A 19,642-nucleotide genomic window follows, 5' to 3' on the forward strand; every position below is an offset into this window, starting at 1 on the left:
AAAGGAACCAGGTCTTTGCTCTGCAACGCTCCCAATCTAACCGGATAGTAGGAGACAATAAGACAGAACGGTCACAGGTGAATGTACATTAATTGCGGTCAGAGCTGACACGGATAGAGATCTAAGAGGTATGATTTCAATCTGGACTAGATGCTAGATAGGGAAAGAGATTAGTGTAGGTCTAGAGTTATAGGGTTTCAGATGGAGGAATGAAAGGACAGAATGAGACACCCCAAAGCCTACAGATTATTGAAAAAGACATATTTGTAGCCATACTAATCTATAGATCATGACACAATATCTTACGCCAACTGTTGTCTGCTCTCCGGCACAGATAAGTCTCCCCGATCTCCACAGTCACTTCGGGATCTCTCCCCCCTCTAGACGACACGCCAGTTTCACATCCGGATACAAAGTCATCATCATCCTCTTCTTTAATGCTTCCTTGCTCCAGCCCGTCATCCTGGGAGGGGAGAGAGTCATGTTGGTCGTCACCGACCTCCAGAGTGTCGGATCTGTGCTCTTCAGGGGCAGAATCGTCCATGGCCTCCACCAGGACCTGAGTACAGGAAAAGAAGTGTGTGAATGCTGATGGACCTGTTAGTTTAGTAATGCATCTGAAACAAGATGTTAACATATTTATTTCCAAAGTGAAAGATTAACTTTTCAGATCTCTGAACATTTTCCCTGTTCTGTAACTTTAGATAACATGGATCCAAAGCCCTGTGAGATGTCCTCATTCACCTTTATAAGTAGAAGCTTGCGTGCAATTGAGGGACAGGGGTGTAGATTGGTGCTAGGAGCTGAGCTATGGCGGTAGCAGAGTATGTACAGAGGACACAAGACTGGAACGGGGGTGAGGAATCAGGAAATTAGACAATGAAACTGGGAGAGACGATGCACGCATGAAATAAGGTAACCCAGATACAGAAGCATTGGGTAGAGATACAGAGGTGCAGGGTGTTGGATTGTTTTGAAATGAGCACCAATATATATTCAGTGGAGAACAAGAGGATTGACATCAAAGGGTAATGTGCGGACGTTAACATTACATTTACAGGGGTACGGGAAAGAAAAAACAGAAGACAAACATGGATGCTGTCCAACGATGACAAAATAACAGACTCGTATTTAAGAATACAAAAGCAAACACATACCAGCCGCAGACTACCACAAATAATTTGAGCCGCAAAGGTAAACATCTCCAAGTATACAGGTTACACAATGCACAAAGTAATACACACCTGATTTATACAGTTTCTGTGTACATAAACCTACCACAAGCAAACATCATACTGTGTGAGATCCCATTGTAGCAGGTAAAACACAAACATAAGCATGGTGAGAAATCGCATCAGACAAGGCATGGTAGGTCACTCTCAGACATAAGTGTAGGAGCGCAGAGCAATCAGGAGACGTGTGTGGCTACATTGCTCACAAATCCAACTGTTCGGTAATTTGTTCGAATGAACAATATTGTGCCCTGCCCAGAAATGTTGCCATTTTTCTATAGAGACCAACTGCTCCTAATGTTATGTATATTATTAAATATATTTATTTATTTCTGTATATTATATTAATAATTTCCGCTAACTACCCGATCGCCCCTTTAATCTGGATAACATGTGGCATAGCACGTTTCCTACCCTATAGATATGGATACTAGAAGCCACAGAGGTGGTCTGGGACTATATGAGGACATGTGGTAGGATTTTATACAGGTCCCGGAATTTAGAGCTAACCAATAACAGAATAATTTACTGCAGTGGGTGCATTATTCCTTAGAAAACCGGATGTTCCTAATAAATACTTAAGTGATGATGTCAAAGCTCACCGTTTATACAGAGACTATGTAAAAGATTATGGCCAGTAATTGCAACGTTCACTAAAATTATTTACATATAATAAAGTATACAGAACATTTAGTCCTGCCCTTTACAGAATGTTTAACTTTCAGTCAGTGACAAAACATATGCAAGAAACTACTGCAGCCTCAACCGCTGTAAAAATTATATACAAAGCAATTAAGAAAACCGCATTTATGTGCCAAGCAATCTGCAGGCCAACATAGAAACATACTTGGCTACTTTATACGGCTCTCCGAAACTTGGGAGTGTAGACAAGTATGATTATACAAACACAAAGATTCTGCAGATGATCTGAGATACAGTTGGCATCACAGGTGTCTGATGACAATAAGAAGCGTCCTCTTGTTATAATAACCACTTAATTACATAGAACCGTAATAATAAAAGATTATTACATGGCTTGAAGCTCCACCTAGAGGCAGACTAAAGTATTTCAGCAAGGTCACCTAGGTGCAAAATTTGCAGCCAAGCAAATCACGTTTCACTGCAAGGGAGGCAGATGCAAACAGTTTTGCCTTCAGAATACTGCACACTGTGTACACACATTAGCCAGCTCTATTTTATCCTGCATTTTACTGTTGGGCTCTCTAAATCAAATTGTACATTTTACATCCCCCATTTAAGCCAAAAGAGTTTATAAAAGGTGCAAATTTTGCTCCTGTTAAGCTGGATTTGCTCCTGGCACTGAATCAGCCTTTATTGGTTTATTAGTAAAGAGTAGGACTGGAATTCATGTGGTATATCTGGAGACAATTTATGAGCCCTGTGTCCGCTACATAACTCAGTTGGAACAGGGGAATTCTATTGACGTGGGATACTCAGCAGAATTATCCACTGTCATACATACAGCATGCCAATTTAGCAGAGTCTAAGGAAAACCATTAAGCAGAGACAAGATGGGGAAGGGGAGGGGTAGCAGCCGGAATTGTTACCCACATATCATCAGAGAAAGGAGGAATTTATCTGTACATCATAAAGGTCTGCATTCGTCCACAGGTGTCAAATATTATTATTCGACATTACTTTTTCCATCTCACGACAAAATGACTAAAGCAATGATAATGGGGCATATTTCACCCAGTATACGGTCTCCTAGCTAACGACTTAATCAATATGTGGCAAAAAGCCAACCGCTGTTGTCTTTCTCTATGAACTAAAGCTGCCCACACCTTGCAAAATACTGTCAGCCAATATGGTGCCTTCAAAGCTTCATGTATGTCCAGGCCCATAGGAATCAGAGTTGAACAATTATATGTGATCTATCCTTTGAAAGAAATGTAGCAATACGTACTTTAGGCAATAATTCTTAGTAGCTGCATCCAATACAGAGGAGCGAGTGTATTATTTGAGTGGGAATAATCCATTGATCTGGGAGTGTACGGCTAACTATAGGATACATAAGAAATTCTTACCCCTGTGTTCATTTTCACCCTCCCTAAAAAATAATGACTTCGTGAAGCACAGTAACTTAGGTAATTTATGAAGTGCACTCAGTATATTACATCACTGCGTCTAGCTAGTCCGCCAGGCGCACATCAAGGCGCACACCTCCTATTTAATCCCAGAAGACGCGCCTGGCTGTGGGGGGATATGTAACACAATCTCCAAAGACACTCTGTGCAAAAGGGTAAATGTCAATCAAAATTCCATGTCCCACCACTTTAGAATCTCTACCCATTAAACATATAGGACAAGACCTGAACTCTCACCTGGGGCAAAATGAATCTCCTTTTGCAGGGTGTAAGTACCAATGCGCCCTTCTGTACAGCAAATTATGCCCCCTCTGGACTCCTTTATTTCATTTCAATATTACTACTCTACAAAAGAAATCTAGATTCTATACTGCTCTGAAAAACTGGGTGTACTGGGCCTACTCTGGACCAAGCACGGATGACTTCATTCTGATTAAAAAATTGAATTATAGCGAAAATACAGCATTTTGTATGGCTCTTATTTCTAATTCAGGGACAGGATAATCCAGGACTCTAAAACGCTCACTGGCAACCAATGGGATGCTCCCAATAAAACCGTCACCGGACCTCATCCGGCAGAACTGACCATTGGGAGATCATACTGGCGTGTAGTCAGCGAACAGGGGCAGGATGACCAAATCTCTAACGGTTCTTCCTTCCTGTGCTCGACCAATGAATGAAAGACTGGTTACTGCTGCGATGTGCCACAGACTGTTGTCACACCAGCTGTTTTATCTCAGCAGGAAAATCACTCAATGCTACTGCGGACAATATCCCTGTGTAATACCACAATGTAACAATATCCCTGAGTAATGCCACAATGTAACAATACCACAATGTAACAAGACCCCTGTGTAATACCCATATGTAACAATACCCCTGTGTCATACCACTGTGTAACAATACCCCTGTGTAATACCCCTATGTAACAATACCCCTGTGTAATACCCCTATCATCATCATTTATTTATATAGCGCCAGCAAATTCCGTAGCGCTTTACAATTGGGAACAAACATTAATAAGACAATACTGGGTAATACATACAGACAGAGAGGTAAGAGAACCCTGCTCGCAAGCTTACAATCTATGGGACAACAATACCCCTGTGTAACAATACCCCTGTGTAATACCCCTATGTAACAATACCCCTGTGTAATACCACTTTTTTCTTTTTTAAAGCCTGAAAGCCAGTGCTTTCACCCCAGTGTTTAAAAAAAAAAGTGTGTAACTTAAAAAACGTGCACAAGGGTACAGTACATGGCCCTCCTTGAGATAGGAAGGGTCCTAGTCCCTGACCCATTGATCCAAAAGGACCCTTAGGGGGCAAGGGTCTTCAGACCCCCTTTGCCACAAAGCTAGGGGGTCCCTTTGGCCCTGGGATCCACCGAAGCTTCACCCAGGGCTCGACAGCTAGTCCACCCCCTAAGGGGAGGACCTACGGTTTTCAGGGGGGCTGGAGCCTAAGGGCCACAGAGCCCCCCTAGATCTTTTAGGGGGGGAGAGCCCATACGGGCCTAACCCGCACCCCTAAAACCCAAGTGAAAAAAAAACATAAAAAAGTGAGGAGTGACAAAACAGGTGAGGAAAATAAATAGTGCAGATTTCTCCGCAGAGTAAACCAGCAGTGACTGTGAGGATATAATGAGCACCTCATACACTGTGTGTATTATAGACATCTCCCCTGGTCACACTCTGTTGTGGGTGTGGTCACAGGACATACTCAGGGGTGGGCCATGTTCTCAGGGGGCGTGTCTCATGCGTCTGAAGACCTAGGCCCCGCCCCTCCCTGTATTGCTGTAGACACCGGTTCTCTATACGGCCACTAATAGATTTATTTCAGTAGAATAAACACGAGGGCTGCGGGGCCACCACTATCAGGAGAATGGGGGGGAATGCTGGGAGAGAAGGGGATAGGCTCTTGCGAGGACACAATGGCCGCCTCACCAGCACAACACGCACCTGGTAAATCACATGACCGGCTCTTCTGACGTCACACCCTCCGGTGGCGTCACCCGGTGATAGAGAAGGATCCGGTGCTGCTCCCGGCAGCCCTAGCGCTGGACAGATCCTCCCCGCCCCCGGATACCGCACCTCGCCCTGGGAACCCGCCGCCGCCGCCGCCAAATCACCCGCCAGTAGGCCGCGACCAAGAGCCGGAATCTGCGTCAGACACGGCCGGTCACGTGGGGGACGGCGGCCATCTTTACTGCGGGCAGAAGTCGTCTCCTCCCGCGTCTTTGTGTGTGTGGGGAGCGGCGCCTGCGCAGTGGGCGGAGGAGGAGATAAATCCGCGACACGCAGCTCCCTCAGTCTCCATTTTGTCTGGTCTCCGCCGCACACAGCAGCTCCTCTCTCCGCTCCACAGTCATGGCCGCCGTCGCTCAGCCCGTCACCGAGCCCGAGAAGAACGAGACCCCGGCCGGGGAGGAGGCGGACAGTAACCCCGAGGAGCCGATGGATGAGGAGGACGATGAGAACGAGGAGGACGACGCCGGGGATGAGGCGGACGAGGAGGTGATCGTGGAGGTCGGGAGCACGTACTCGTGTCGTCGGGCGGACGGATCCTTCCGTGAGTCCATTTATATATATATATTATATATAGAGTGTAATATATCCCTACACACACCTTTATATATGTAATGTGTGTGTGTGTATATATATACCCCGCCCACACACACACACACACATGTATGTGTGTCTAATACCCATTATATTACCCAGGTGTAATATATATTTAATACATGCCCCCTCACATTACTTCTATGAGTCCCATAGATATAGATAATATATAATACTCCCCTGCGTCCTGGCTGGTGGATGGCTCCTTCCACGAGTCCAGAAATGTATAGATGTATGATATATAATGTATTTATGTATAGTGTGTGTGTGTATATGTATGTATATGTATATATATATATATATATATATATATATATATATATATTACACTAATCTTCTATATGTAGAACTCCCCACGAAAATTCCCCCATACCTAGAAGCTCCCTCGCCACATATATTGTGTCTCCATGCAGTGTGGCCCTTCTGTATTTGCATTGTGTTCTCTGCTGGATAGGGCCTGCATACACAGTGTGGTCCCATGTACTGTGTGGTCCTCCTGCACTGCCCCTTACTATAGTACAGTACATTGACAGTGTAGGTTAGTTACTATACTGTAAGTATATTTATGCCCATATTATAACTCTGCAGATGATGCAGAGATTGTGAAGACCAGGATGAATAAACAGGCCGGCAGGGAGGAGTTCTACGTGCATTACGCAGGCTGTAAGTAGTAACTGTTCGGGGTGCTCCGCTTTATTGGTCATTGTATATATTAATATTCATTACTTTTTTGCTTGTCTTACAATTTGTTTTGTGTTAAATATTTTGGGGTCTGTGACTGTTACTTTTTGAGCACTCTTATCATTTAATTATATAGTGCCAGCAAATTCTGTAGCTCTTTAAAATTTGTTTAAAGCTTAGTAATAAAACAATACTGTATGAGAGGGCCATGGTTTAGGAGTATTGTGCTCACACTTAGTCTTATCAGCAGGAAGTATTTATTGTGCTGGAAATTGGCACTTTCAGACCTCTGTTTGGAGGTCAGATGCCCAATTGCACAATATCTAAATGTGTTTAGTCCAGAGGGCATTTATAGTGTGAGTCCCATGTGTGGTGGCTTCAGGATCTATGGTCCCTGCACTTGTTTCCAAACAAGCTTCTTTTTAAGGCTGTAATGCCTCCTGAATTTGAGATCAAGCAGGTGCAGTAACCATAAGGGTTGGTGACTTTGAAGCTGTTATAAAGTAACCATGAATCAGCCCACACTGTCAACCAGCTCTAAGGGTCAATGACTTGGCAGCGTTGCTTTCGCTGCATGACCCAAATGGCAGGAATGACCTTTGTAACATCCTGGTTATCAGTTTGCTGGGATTGTGCCCATGTAAAAGTACTCTGACCGGCAATGAAACCTCCAAACATCAACTGCTAGTTTACAGCAAGTCCCTGCAACACACAATGGAGGAAGCCTTTTTGCGTCAGTCAGTAGCAATGAAAATGCGGTTTAAGGACAATAGGGATTAGTGTCACTAGGCTGAATGTTTATCCGGCCCAGAAAAATAGCTGCCTCCGTTGTGTGTAGCATGGGGTTACACTTTTCGGCATCTTCACTGGTCAGATTAAACCAAGAAGTGCTATTGCCTAGGAGCCGATCTGGTTTTACCTATTGGTCGTACAAGTCCCTCAATTGGCTGCAGCTGTTTTTGTTCTGACATAAACTTTATGAATCAGAAAAAAATAATCTTGTGGACTTATAGGTAAAGAACATTCATTATGCAGATGTCAAGCATTGTTTACATGTATAGCTTTTCATAGCCTTTTTTGTTTTGTTACTTCAAACTAGCAATCTGTACCCAAGTGTAGAACAGACGAGATGCATGGTACACATGTAAATGATGTATATCACATATTGTCAACTTTACTTTATTGTCCTAAAACGGTTTCCAGTCCAGCCACTTTCAGTGCCTCTCTCCATACCACTGCTGTGAACATTGACTTAGTGATTTGGCATATTAGACGCTTAACATGCTGAAACAGTTCATTTTCTGCACCTTATGTCAAATCACCATTTCTCCTCTATGCTCTCCTCGATCATGGTAAGTCAGCTCGGGTTTAATCCAGATCCACCTCCCTCTTCCCCGTCTTGTTTTGTTATGAAAATGTCTGCTGTAAGCTCGCTTTTTCCCGCAGTGAACCGCCGGCAAAACGAGTGGGTTGACAAAACACGCTTGGTGCTGCCCAAACCAGAGAAGGACGAGGACACTGCAAACGGTACTGACCAGGAGATGACTGAAGATGCGAAACCGCCTCAGAATCAGGAAACCGAGGAGCCCGAACCGAAGGTAACACGAGGTTCAATCCTGTCAGTCTACTCCGCCAGCTCTCGCCGACTAAACCGAAGGTTGTGCAATACAGAGGTTTGCTGTGTGGTGTCACTCTTCCGGCTATGTATAAAGTATATAGTCTCGGCAAGGAGTCATTGTACGCCTAGCCCGTATTCTGGTCCCTCTTTCTGGACCTCCCTCTCCCAGTTGTTTCATCCTTGTTTCAATACAGAGGATGCAACTGACACTTTCACAGTAACCTATTTCCCATCCATTCATCATTCTCACTGGTATTTTGTGCCAGTCCAGTTATTGGCCAAATTACCTGTGTAATTACCTTCGTTCCACATAGGATCGCTAGTCCGTATGTGCGCACCGAGATTAAGCTGCGCTGGTTCAGAACATCAAGTGTGTGTGTGCTATTTATATAAAGCCATTACTTTTCCAGACAGGCGTGTGTTTGTTTTTTTTAGGCATTTTTAATTGGCTTTGGGTTTTTTGGGCAAAATTTGAATTTTTTTTTCTTTTTATATATAAAGGCAACCAGCTCAGTAGAGACTAAATGTTGCTGTACTGAAAGACTAAAGTTGCGTAGAGCAGAATATACAAACTGCTGAACATGCAGTATACAATTATCACAGAAATTACACAAATTGGCTTGTGAAATTTTTATTTTTACACTTTTCAATGTGTGCGGTTTGCTAATTTAAGCTACGCCTGCTTAATGTGCACACTTTTTGCAGCAAATGAGACGATCCTTTAAAGTCTGCAAAGTTATTTCTTATTTTGCCATGTTTTAGTGCTGGAATCTTTAAATGGTTTTCATTTTTGCATCTTCCCTTTGTTGTTTTTTTATATTTTATTTTTTTTTTGTCTGTGTAGTTTACGAACTACAACCCTGTGTGTGACGAGTCTTTTAATTACCCAAGGCTGTATTTCTAGATAGCACTATTCTCCTATGAGTTGCTGTAAAAATAAGGCTTTACAGGGCAGCTCTGAGATCGCTCGGTCCTCAGGAAACTTGTTTATGGAATAAATAAAATGGTATTGTGTGAAGGTGTGTTATTTTGCACTGTACATGTCACTCCTGTATTGCCGTGATGGCTGCGTTCACATGTATGTTTGCTGTCTGTGTGTTCAAGTCCCTTTATTCCAAACTTAAGTGGCCGATTCAATTCTGCCACTAATAACGCGGCGTTGGCAGTATTGCTGTTATTACGGTAAAACTGCACATAATTACTGTTGATACTGTAATTTTAACGCTGAATTTTTACTCGCGGCTCACTGAGCTGCGAGATGGAATCAAGGTTAAAATTACCATTTTAACGGTAATACTGTCAACGCTGCATTATTTGCGGCACAATTGTATCGGCCCCTAACAGTCACAGGGATCATTGTCCAACGTTACACAATCCTCCTTGGTTACACTCGGACATCTTAAAGTTCAGCACCCTGAAAGCAAATCATGTTTCTTTTTCTCTGCATTGAAGTTTCACGTGTTTAGGTGTGCGCTCGGAAGACTTGCTGTATGTGCAGAACACGCATATGAACCTATCTAAAAAGTGTGCTTGGGTTAAAAAAAACATCATATTCCTGTTTTTTATGGGAACAATTTAAAAAAAAAAAAAAAAAAAAAAACATGAACATCTTGGCCTATAAATGTTATCACATTCTCCCAATTGTCCTCTCTACAGGTCCATACTGGATTGCTTTGGTGACATGACTAGGCTCTTAAGGCCGTATTGAAATAGAATTTGCGGCGGCGCTTGCTGCTGCGCCTACAAAGTGCCATTACAGTACCGCAACATCGCGGATTATAGGGCTGCGCACAGAAATCTGCTATGTTGTGGTATCGAGACCCGTGTGGCCGCGAATTCTAATTGAATATGCCCCTTAGTGCTTACAGAAGGAAATGGCAACTGCTTCCCCAACCTTCTGTTCCTGCTCTCCAGCCTTCGGCTCTTACCGGGGAGACCACCCAGGAGCTTCAGTCAGTAGCTGATGTACTGAGGGGCGCAACTGATATTTCCTCCTTGTAAAAACAAACTCTCAGGTCACTGGTTTAATTATGAGGCTTTAGGCACAGAGTGGAGTTATACATTAAAAAATGATGGCTAACTAAGCTAGAATGAGGTCAGGAGCACTGTTACTTGCCCAACGGGCTATAAGTTATAATGCTCCTCCAGCTGTGTAGTATTTCCTGGGAAATTCAGCCTGTCTGTATTTAGTTGGGTGGAACTTTCCTCCAAGATAAACTCAAGTTACAGGCAACATGCTACAGTGCTGAAGGATATTTAATGTACTGTACCATCACTGCCAGCCAAACCTGGTTTCATGTCCTTAAAAAAGACTTTAAATGATGTCAGACCCAGTAGAATAAGCAACAATAAATATCACTTTGAAACCTGGGTGCTAACAGGATTATAGAGCTTGAATGATCAAAGCAGCTTAATTCATGATGGTCTCTATATTCCTGTGTTCTAAAACACTACAGCATAGGTTGGTGTCACACAGGTGTCTTGTGTGCTCTGTGTAGAACTACATTAGGTGCTTGTGTGACACTACATGGGGATTAAATGTGCATGTTAGACCAGGGCTTCCCAAACCCAGTCTGCAGTCCTCCCCAACAGTGCAGGTTTTCTGGATCACATGTGACATAATTAGGACCACCTGTGGATCTGTTACAATGTGTCAGTCAGTAATGAATACACCTGTGCTCCAGCAAGGAGATATGGAAAACCTGCACTGTTGGGGAGCCCTGAGGACTGGGTTTGGGAAACCCTGTAGACGGATGTGCAATGGAACGCTCAGTTTCTGGTATAAAAGCAGAGCTCTGACCTTTACCTTTTCAAATATTTTGCAGGTGTAAAATGCAGTTATTTTGCTACCCTGCAGCATATTGCAACATAACCACACAATTGCCTGTTTTCTGCACACAAAGTTTTTATTGGAAGTTGCCTAATCTCCCTTCTCTGGATGATTTGTATTGATCGCCTAAAAATGGAGCGAATTTTATCCATTCATATTTTTCGCACCCAGGGTTTTCATATTGTACTTCATGTTTGCTTGTTGGTTGTCTGATCGTAGCAATATACTTTATATTTATTTAGACTAGTTTTGTTCTTTTTACACCCAATCACTGGGGATATTCCCTCCCTTTCAGTGTTTATACTGCTCTGGCATACATTCTGCAGTCTGATAATGACTGGTCACGCTGCCATGCTTCCGGGGAGGGCGGGAGGGGAGTTATTGAGGCTTGAATTGCAGGCTTTATATGCTGCACTTCTGCAGGGGGATGTAGATATTTTTGTAGATTTTATGCTGACAAATATTGCAGGAAACCTTTGAGTACCTGTTCTGTGATGTGGTTACTCATGCACTCTGTAAATATGGGAACTTGTAGATGTACCTACGTCACCATCAGTGATGTTTTGTGACCACTTATAAGTGGTATATGGGACCACCTGCAAGGCCTCTCCTCATGTATGTTGTATGTCGAAACATTTTTTGATACTTTAACTCAAAACATTTCAATTTTTAATTATAATGTGCTGGTTAATGCACACTAACTTTTTACCCCTTCCTATGCCAAACACAAGCTATCTTTCCTCTTCTAGAGAAATCATTGTGCTTGGACTTCCCAATATATACTTATCTCCATATCCATATTCAGAAGACACCTACCTCCCCTCAAACTCTTTTTTTTTTTTTTTTTTTTTTCTGTTTCTCTAGAAAGCCAAGGTTGAAGTAGAAGATGCTCCAGCAAATAATTCGGTGATGGCATCAGGGGATTTTGCAGAAGAATTGACATGCCTGTTGTGTAATGAGCTCTTCAAGGATCCAGTAATGGTTGAATGTGGCCACAACTTCTGCCGCAGCTGCATTGATGAGGCCTGGCAAGGTTCCTTTACGTGTCCTGACTGTAAGGAGGTCATATCTGAGAAGAAGTACACCACCAACCGGGCCCTGGCTAACTTGGTGAAGAAGACTGTTGGTTCCACTGCTGTCCAGACCCCGTCAAAACCTGTAGAGAAGGTCAAGCCCGTGGAGAATTGCCCTGAGCACGATGAGAGGCTGAAGCTGTACTGTAAAGACGATGGGACACTGAGCTGCGTCATCTGCCGGGACTCTCTGAAACATGCCAGTCACAACTTCCTGCCCATCCTGGACGCAGTGGAGGTGTACAGGGTAAGTTGTGTGCGGTAACTGCTATGCTTGAGATTGTGATTGCCTGTGTCTTTTTTATTTACCCTTTTAATATTACCTCCCTTCAGACAGAGCTGTCTGCCATAGTGGCTCCATTGGAAGAAGCCTTGAAGGTGACCGAGCAGTTGACCAGTCAACAGAATGAGAAGGTTGAACAGCACAAAGTGAGTGAGCTCATCCAGTAATCCAGAGAAGTGGGATGTATATATTGCACACCAAGCAATCTACAAATCGGGTCTTGTCTCTAATGCCACCTCTGTCCCCTTAGACAAACGTGTCTGAATACAGGCAGCACATTGTGTCGGAGTTTGAGAAGCTGCACACTTTCCTCAAGGAACGAGAGGAGAAACTTTTTGAGCAGCTTAAGGAGCAGGGCGACAGTTTGCTGAAAGAAATGGAGACCAACATGATCAAAATGCAAGAGAACAGGGACAACATTAAACAGACCATCTCTGTGGCCAATGACAGGGTGAACGATAAAGACTCCATCTCTTTCCTCACGGTAAGTTGAGCTTCCGGCCAGGATAAACCTTGTCTATTGTTCCTGACTAATATTCTGAGTATTTTGCCTCCGTTTAATCTTAAATAAATGAAAAATAACCTTTTTCTCGTTTTATTCCTGCAGGACATCAAATCATTCATTGAGAAGTAAGTTTCCTCTACATTTCTATTAATCTAATTGTAATCTACAATACACTTCCGGTCAGTGCCATCTGTGCGTTATATAAAGTATATAATTCTCTATCCTCCCCGTCCAGGTGCCAGGAGCAGCAGAGTGAGGCGATATCCTCCGGTAATACCCTTCTATCCAAGGATCTGTGTCAGGGAACATTCAAGGGACCCATTCAGTACTCTGTATGGAAGCAGATGAAGTCTTTCATTGCTCCATGTAAGTAATTCTCTGCTCAGGCTTGTTGTATAGATGTCTACATTTCTGGCTGTTTCTGAAGAACAATGGTTCACAACCTTAAGGCCTTACTTGGAAATTATGAGCATCAAACGAGTCCAGAAGAATGTAACTCGCACACAATTCACATTTTGTGTGCTTTACAAAACCTGGATTTTGTCCCCTGAGGCCTGGATTTAGGCCTGATCCTGAAGGTCCAGTCTTTGACTCTGGTGGTCTTCTTTCAACTTCTGGTCTCCAACATGAATGCTCTTTAGGTGTGACTTGTGTGGCTTTCCACCCGTCATTCACCTTGGTGGCGGATCTAGGAGTTGCACTTAGTCCTCAGGATGCATCAGTTTCCTTTTTCCTTATGCTCACATTTTCTGGCACGGAAGGATGCATTTATTGTGGTGGTCTTCTTGGCTAGAATTTCCTCCATTCATGCATGGAACCTTTCCTTGTTTTCTTTCCATCATGTCCAAGTAGTTGCAGGTTCCCTGTTTCCTTAAGGTGTATTCTTTTCACCTAAGCAAGAATATATAGATCCCTTACTGGGGTTTTTTCCCTTACATTTTTGGAAATAGCTCTTCACTCTGGGTGTTGTCGATGCTTTAAAGGCCACCTCCAAACTTTGTTCAAAATCTTTGTTTAAAAGTTTCATTTTTTCCTCTCTGAGGAAAATCCTTGTTTAAGACATATTCTTTCAGGGGTAAGGTAAATCCCTGCTAGCAATAGAGTTAATGTACTCAAAATAGTGTGAATTAGTGGTGAACTATTTGTGTAAAACATACACCATCTGAGGGGCTTCTCACATGGTCTTGTGATGTCTCCTTGGTGCTCCATCCCTCTCCAGAGCGGTTATGAGGTGCACGGTGCATTCCTTTTTCCTTTATATGATCACATAGTTTGCAGATAACCAAATGTCCAGTTGTCTTCTGTACCCCATTGTAACATGAAAAAGATAAGATTTCGAAGTTGTTAAATTCCCCTCTTCTCCTCCCCTCCGTATTCTGTCCCCAAATACACTACAATTATACAATTCAATTATACAATTCAATTATACAATTGGGATATTTGCACTGTTTTGGGGATTTAATGCTCCTCTAAGAAAATTTAAATTTAGCATATTTTACTTTCATAGGTTATATTAGATTTGTAGTTGTGCTTTCCACATCTAACATTCAATCTTCTCTTCTGCAGATCTGTCTCCGATGTTGTTGGACCCCAGCACAGCGCACCCCAACTTGATCTTGTCTGATGGGCTGACCAGTGTTAAATATGGGGATGCCAAGCTCCCCCTCCCTGACAATCCCAAGCGGTTCAGTCAGTGCATCCTTGTACTGGGATCTGAGGGTTTCGAGTCAGGTCGCCATTACTGGGAGGTGGAAGTGGGAGATAAAACCGCTTGGGATGTTGGCATGGCCAGTGAGTCCAGCAACCGTAAGGGTAAGATCAAGCTGAACCCCAAGAACGGGTATTGGGCCATCTGGCTGAGGAATGGCAACGCTTACAAGGCTCTTGAGTCCCCATCCAAGACCCTGGCCATAAATGCCAAACCCAAGAGAATCGGTGTCTACGTGGATTATGAAGGTGGTCAGATCTCCTTCTACAATGCGGACGACATGACCGCCATCTACACGTTCAATGCCACCTTCACAGAGAAGCTGTATCCCTACCTGTCTCCATTCCTGCACGATTCTGGCCGTAATGCAGATTCCCTTCGTCTTGTACACAACTAACCTAGTGCGATGAAAAAATTGCGTTGCTGTTGTGGTTTCTAATGAAGCACACCACATCTGCTTACCTGTGACGCATCGACATACCGTGTAAATGTTGCTGTTTAGTGTTCTTGTGCATTTCTATTTCTAATGTTAGGTTTATGTTATGTTTTGAAAATAAAATCTGTTTAATGATCTGGTGTTATGAAAGTATCTTTCACTTTACCCTAATACAGCTGGGGAAATATGCCCCTAAGTCACTGAACCTAAAGTTCACAACTAAGCAGAAGTCTCAGTAGCTTGTTACAATGGAGGATATTTCATATGGTTGCTTTGGATGATTATGGGCTTGAAGGCATCTGTATAAACCTGAGCATATTTGTTGCGTAACCAGTCTGAGACCACTACTTTTTTTATTATAGCCCTGTTTTGTCTGCATTTATTTTGTACATTCCAGTTTTATGTATGCATTTTTCTCCACTATGCAAAGCATTGTGGCGTCTTGCAAATAAACTAATAATTTGGACTCAAATTTTGGTTCCTTCCTGTATAATGAACAAGGGTTACAGAAGACACACTATCTATTATACCTAAAACGGAAATAAAATCACTCACGCCATTCATGAAAACAGTTTTTCATTTTAACAAAATACAAATTTCTTTTAAGATTTATTAAACCAAATCCCCATTTAAAAAGTATTTACTATTAGATTTGTGTAGTACAGTATTGTGCCTTTAAGCAAACAGGAAAAGACATTTTCTGTTATGGGCACTAAAGTATGCTCCATAGGTATGGATAGTGCTCACTCTTTATATCGTCGGCCTTCCACACAGGATAAAACAGGTCTTCTAGTGACAGTATATAGAGGAAGAGAAGTAATGAAAGAAATAGTCTTGGTGTAAAGAAAAAAGCCATATTATCCTTTAAAGGATTACTTCTCGATTTCCCTAAAAAAGGGTATTGTGATTGGCAGTGGATGTGCACTGTTTAGACTTTTATCTATTTTACCTGTAGTTCACCTGAACACAACTTGGCCTACAGCATCCAACACATGGCATCTTCTATTTTAAACACAGTCCATGAGAAAATGAAGCGCAAACAAGGAAGATAACTTGCACTACTCCTCTAATAAAGGTGCAATGTCCCTCGTATACATCTAAACCAGATGCCAGACGTGCTTGTAACTAATGTTATCCCATATCTGTATCCACAAGTAAACTCATTGGGGGAATGCAATTAAGGTGTTTTTTTAACTGCTATAGCGACCGTTTTTAGTTAACGCAGAGTTAAAACTCGTGCAATTCAATTGTAAAAGGGTTAACGCTGCCCCTGCGAGTTAATCATTGGTGTTTGCGAGTTTTTAGGGGAGAGGAGTGTTTAACGCGATCATGTATAACAATAACAGGATTGGCATACATTAGATTGCATTACACAACGTTCTATTTGCGATCTACATACAGTATTTTAGCATATATATTTTTTTTTATTTCACAATTTTTTTTACTATAAAATTATCTAATCATGTCAAAACACATACATACATATTTTTACAAGAAACAAAATATGTTTAGTGATTTTCTTTTATTTTTCTTGTATTAATTTTTTTTTAAAATAACTCATGTTATGCATTACTGAAACAGTTTCTTTTTTTTTTTTTTCATTTTTACATGATTTCAAATAGTTTTCTCAAGTTTTTTAGTTTTAGCACACCCCAAAGAGGTGCGAGTTAAACAGGCCAATCTGGTGTTTTAACGCACCGCTTTAAAAAAAAAAAAAAATTAAATAGCTTTTAACGCGGCGGGCTCTCACCCATCCTATACTTTCAATAGACCTACTGGAGGGCGTGAGGACCATTTCATGAAAAAAAAAAAAAAACCCCAGAGCGTTAAAAATGGAATTGAATCGCGGGTAAAGTTAACTTGCTTGAAAATGTTAAACAGCGTTAAAATTAATTTCCGCAGTGTTAAAAAAAAAAAAAATATATATATCTTTTGTTCAATTGAATCCCCCCCCCCCCATTGGGTCTAAAAGTGCTGGAGATTCTTGTCAAAGGGGCACATTCTATTATATATGGTGGATGTGCCAGAAAGTGGTAGCTCTCTGGGAAATGTTCATATATATTCCAGGCATCAGACCAAATCTGGACCCTCTTATTCCTTCTAGGCAACCTTATCAAATGCATGTACAAAACTACTGACCAAATAACATCAAACAGCTATTGCAGTTAAACCTTTTGTTGCCCATTATTGGAAACTTTACATCTGTTGCGTTATGAAATTAGTAAATGCATTTGCATGAGTTTGCAGAGCAAGATTGTATGGAGTGTGGGTGTTCCTTGCCAAGTATGTGCAAAAGTGAGATTTAATTTTGAGGTTAAAGTGTCTGGGGGGGTTGTAAAAAAAACCAGAAGCTACATAATGCAACTCCTCCAACATCATGTAGGGAATAAGAAGTTTAGCCCTTCGGGACAAAATTGAGTCTCAAGGTGCCACAAAAACCTTGATACAAGGCCAAATACTGATATGCAGGTCCCGGAAGCACAGAAGAGATCATTTCTTGTTCTAGCAAATTCTGCTGCCTGCTCTGTAGTGCCACCCTTCTGCTTGGAGCCTAGGATTTTACAAATAAATAATCCCTGTATAAATAGTGGAATTTGATTCTGTACCCATTGCTGATGTTTCAAACCCAACTATCTTGTAGGTAAGCATCCAAACCTCTGCTTATTTTGAAATCCTGCCATCCACAGGCTTCAAGTAAGGTTGAGTCAGGAGAAAGTCATTAAGATACTTTCAGCCTTGATATATCCTTATTTGCCTTGAAGGCTGTTTAGAAGTGCTTGCACTTTTCTGCCGAGAATATCACTTTCCAGGCCGATTTGAGTCTAGTTTCACTTAAATATTACAGAGAAAATTATGAAAAGCACCCTGTTCTTTACTATCTTGTGGCAAGTGATGGGATTTGCCCCTTGTGACCTTTATAGTCGTTGGCCGAGCTCCCTGCGCTCGGCCAACGACCGTCGCCTCTCCTCTACTCTGATCACATCTTCCCACTCCAGAATCCAAGACTTCTCCCGAGCTGCTCCCCTCCACTGGAACGACCTCCCTCGCTCCATCCGTCTCTCACCCAGTCTGTGCTCCTTCAAACGGGCACTCAAAACTCACCTGTTCCTCAAAGCCTACCAACAATCCACTTAACCCTTACCTCGTTGCACCTTCGCAAACATCCTTCTCTTGTTCTCCCCTCTCTCCACCAGCCCCACCCTTCTCTCCCTTACTTTAATGGCTCCCTCCTGTACCTGTTTGTCCACCCTCCCTTAGGATGTGAGCTCGTATGAGCAGGGCCCCTCTCCCCTCCTGTCTCCATACCTGTTCTTCTACTCCATCTTCACTCATATGTCTGCCCGGAGTTCTGAAGTATTGGTACTTTGTGTTTATTGCTGTGTACTATGTCACCCTGTATGGTCTCCTGTTTGTATTATGTACGGCGCTGCGGAAACCTTGTGGCGCCTAACAAATAAATGATAATAATAATAATAATTGAATTAAGTTTATAAACGAAAAGGTGCCTTCCAAGGGTGGAAAAACAATTCTGACTGTGGATCTGCTGCTCAAGGAAGTAGCCAGAAAGCTCTCCTAGCGATTACAGGTTAGGGTAATTGCATACGACGATGTCTCACAAAGGAATTCCAATACCCTTGCGCACGATGTCAGTGCTCTTAAGTAAATACTGCCTATTAATCTTCTCACGTATGTCTTTATGTAGGGTATCAGCTCATGCCCTGAGACTGTAACCACCGAAACAACAGACTTGAGTACAGTCCCTGTGGAAATGTGGATTGTTTTTTCTTTTAAACAGCTTTCCATCTTCCTGTGCATTGGTGCTTTAATAAACCAACAGCTACCAAATGTATAGTGGTCCTTGTGGATAAGCTGGCTCCCGCTATATTAATTTTTGGAACGGAGCTCCACTTAGAAGTGACATCATCCTGAAAAGGATACATACGATTAAGTCTCTTAAGATTGGGCTGGTTCTTTAAGAACCATGTGAACTTGAAGCACACTACCATTTTCCGCTGATGGTCCTCAAAATGAGAATCCTGTAGAGAAGTAGGTTCAGGAGTATTATCAATTCCAATAGTTCTATAAATATGTTTGAGGATACCCACTGCATCTAGATTAAATAACCTGGGATCGTCCTTGTTTTCTCCAGACTGCCAGATGACCATCCAGGCTCAGAAAGAGAACCCAAGGACCCACAGGCAGACAGACCAGGCCACATATCACCACGATACATAATTGTCTGAGGTTTGGTTGTCTTCAGCTTCTGTAATGAAGCATGTCAATCTTATTTAGTGACAAAGGTGACCTGCATCGATCTCAGCATCAGTTAACTATGCAAATTGTTCAGGAGGCTGCACAGACACTATTTTGGGCTGTGGATTTCAAGCCACACAGAAAGGCCCATAACAATACTCAGATAAAGGCTTGTCACAGGCTGCTCAATCACAGTGATGACATTTGCTGCTTTTCTTTCCTTCCAACAGGCTCTGAAAGAGTGCTGCGAAGGGAAAGAATGACCACCATTTAACTAACGAAAGTAGAACGTAT

General features: G+C 42.4%; 2 protein-coding genes across 2 annotated transcripts in view; one reads left to right on the forward strand and one right to left on the reverse strand.

The window, feature by feature from the left end:
- The window catches only part of KAT8 (lysine acetyltransferase 8), a 9,991-nt gene extending 4,447 nt beyond the window's left edge, over nt 1-5,544 (reverse strand). The window contains exons 1-2 of the mRNA XM_075178858.1: nt 5,301-5,544; nt 307-559 (exon numbers count right to left, since the gene is read on the reverse strand). Coding sequence (XP_075034959.1) covers nt 307-544 — 238 coding nt within the window. The 5' untranslated portion in view covers nt 545-559; nt 5,301-5,544. The remainder of the gene's footprint in view (nt 1-306; nt 560-5,300) is intronic.
- On the forward strand, nt 5,462-15,229 carry LOC142097207 (nuclear factor 7, brain-like). The gene is made up of 9 exons (XM_075178857.1): nt 5,462-5,910; nt 6,549-6,623; nt 8,088-8,239; nt 11,954-12,409; nt 12,496-12,591; nt 12,696-12,929; nt 13,053-13,075; nt 13,186-13,316; nt 14,517-15,229. The coding sequence occupies exons 1-9, from the start codon at nt 5,709-5,711 to the stop codon at nt 15,053-15,055; spliced, it is 1,908 nt and encodes a 635-aa protein (XP_075034958.1). The 5' UTR covers nt 5,462-5,708; the 3' UTR covers nt 15,056-15,229.
- The last annotated feature ends 4,413 nt before the right edge of the window (nt 15,230-19,642 follow it).

The sequence above is a fragment of the Mixophyes fleayi genome, chromosome 7 (assembly GCF_038048845.1).
Source record: "Mixophyes fleayi isolate aMixFle1 chromosome 7, aMixFle1.hap1, whole genome shotgun sequence".
Lineage (NCBI taxonomy): Eukaryota > Metazoa > Chordata > Amphibia > Anura > Limnodynastidae > Mixophyes > Mixophyes fleayi.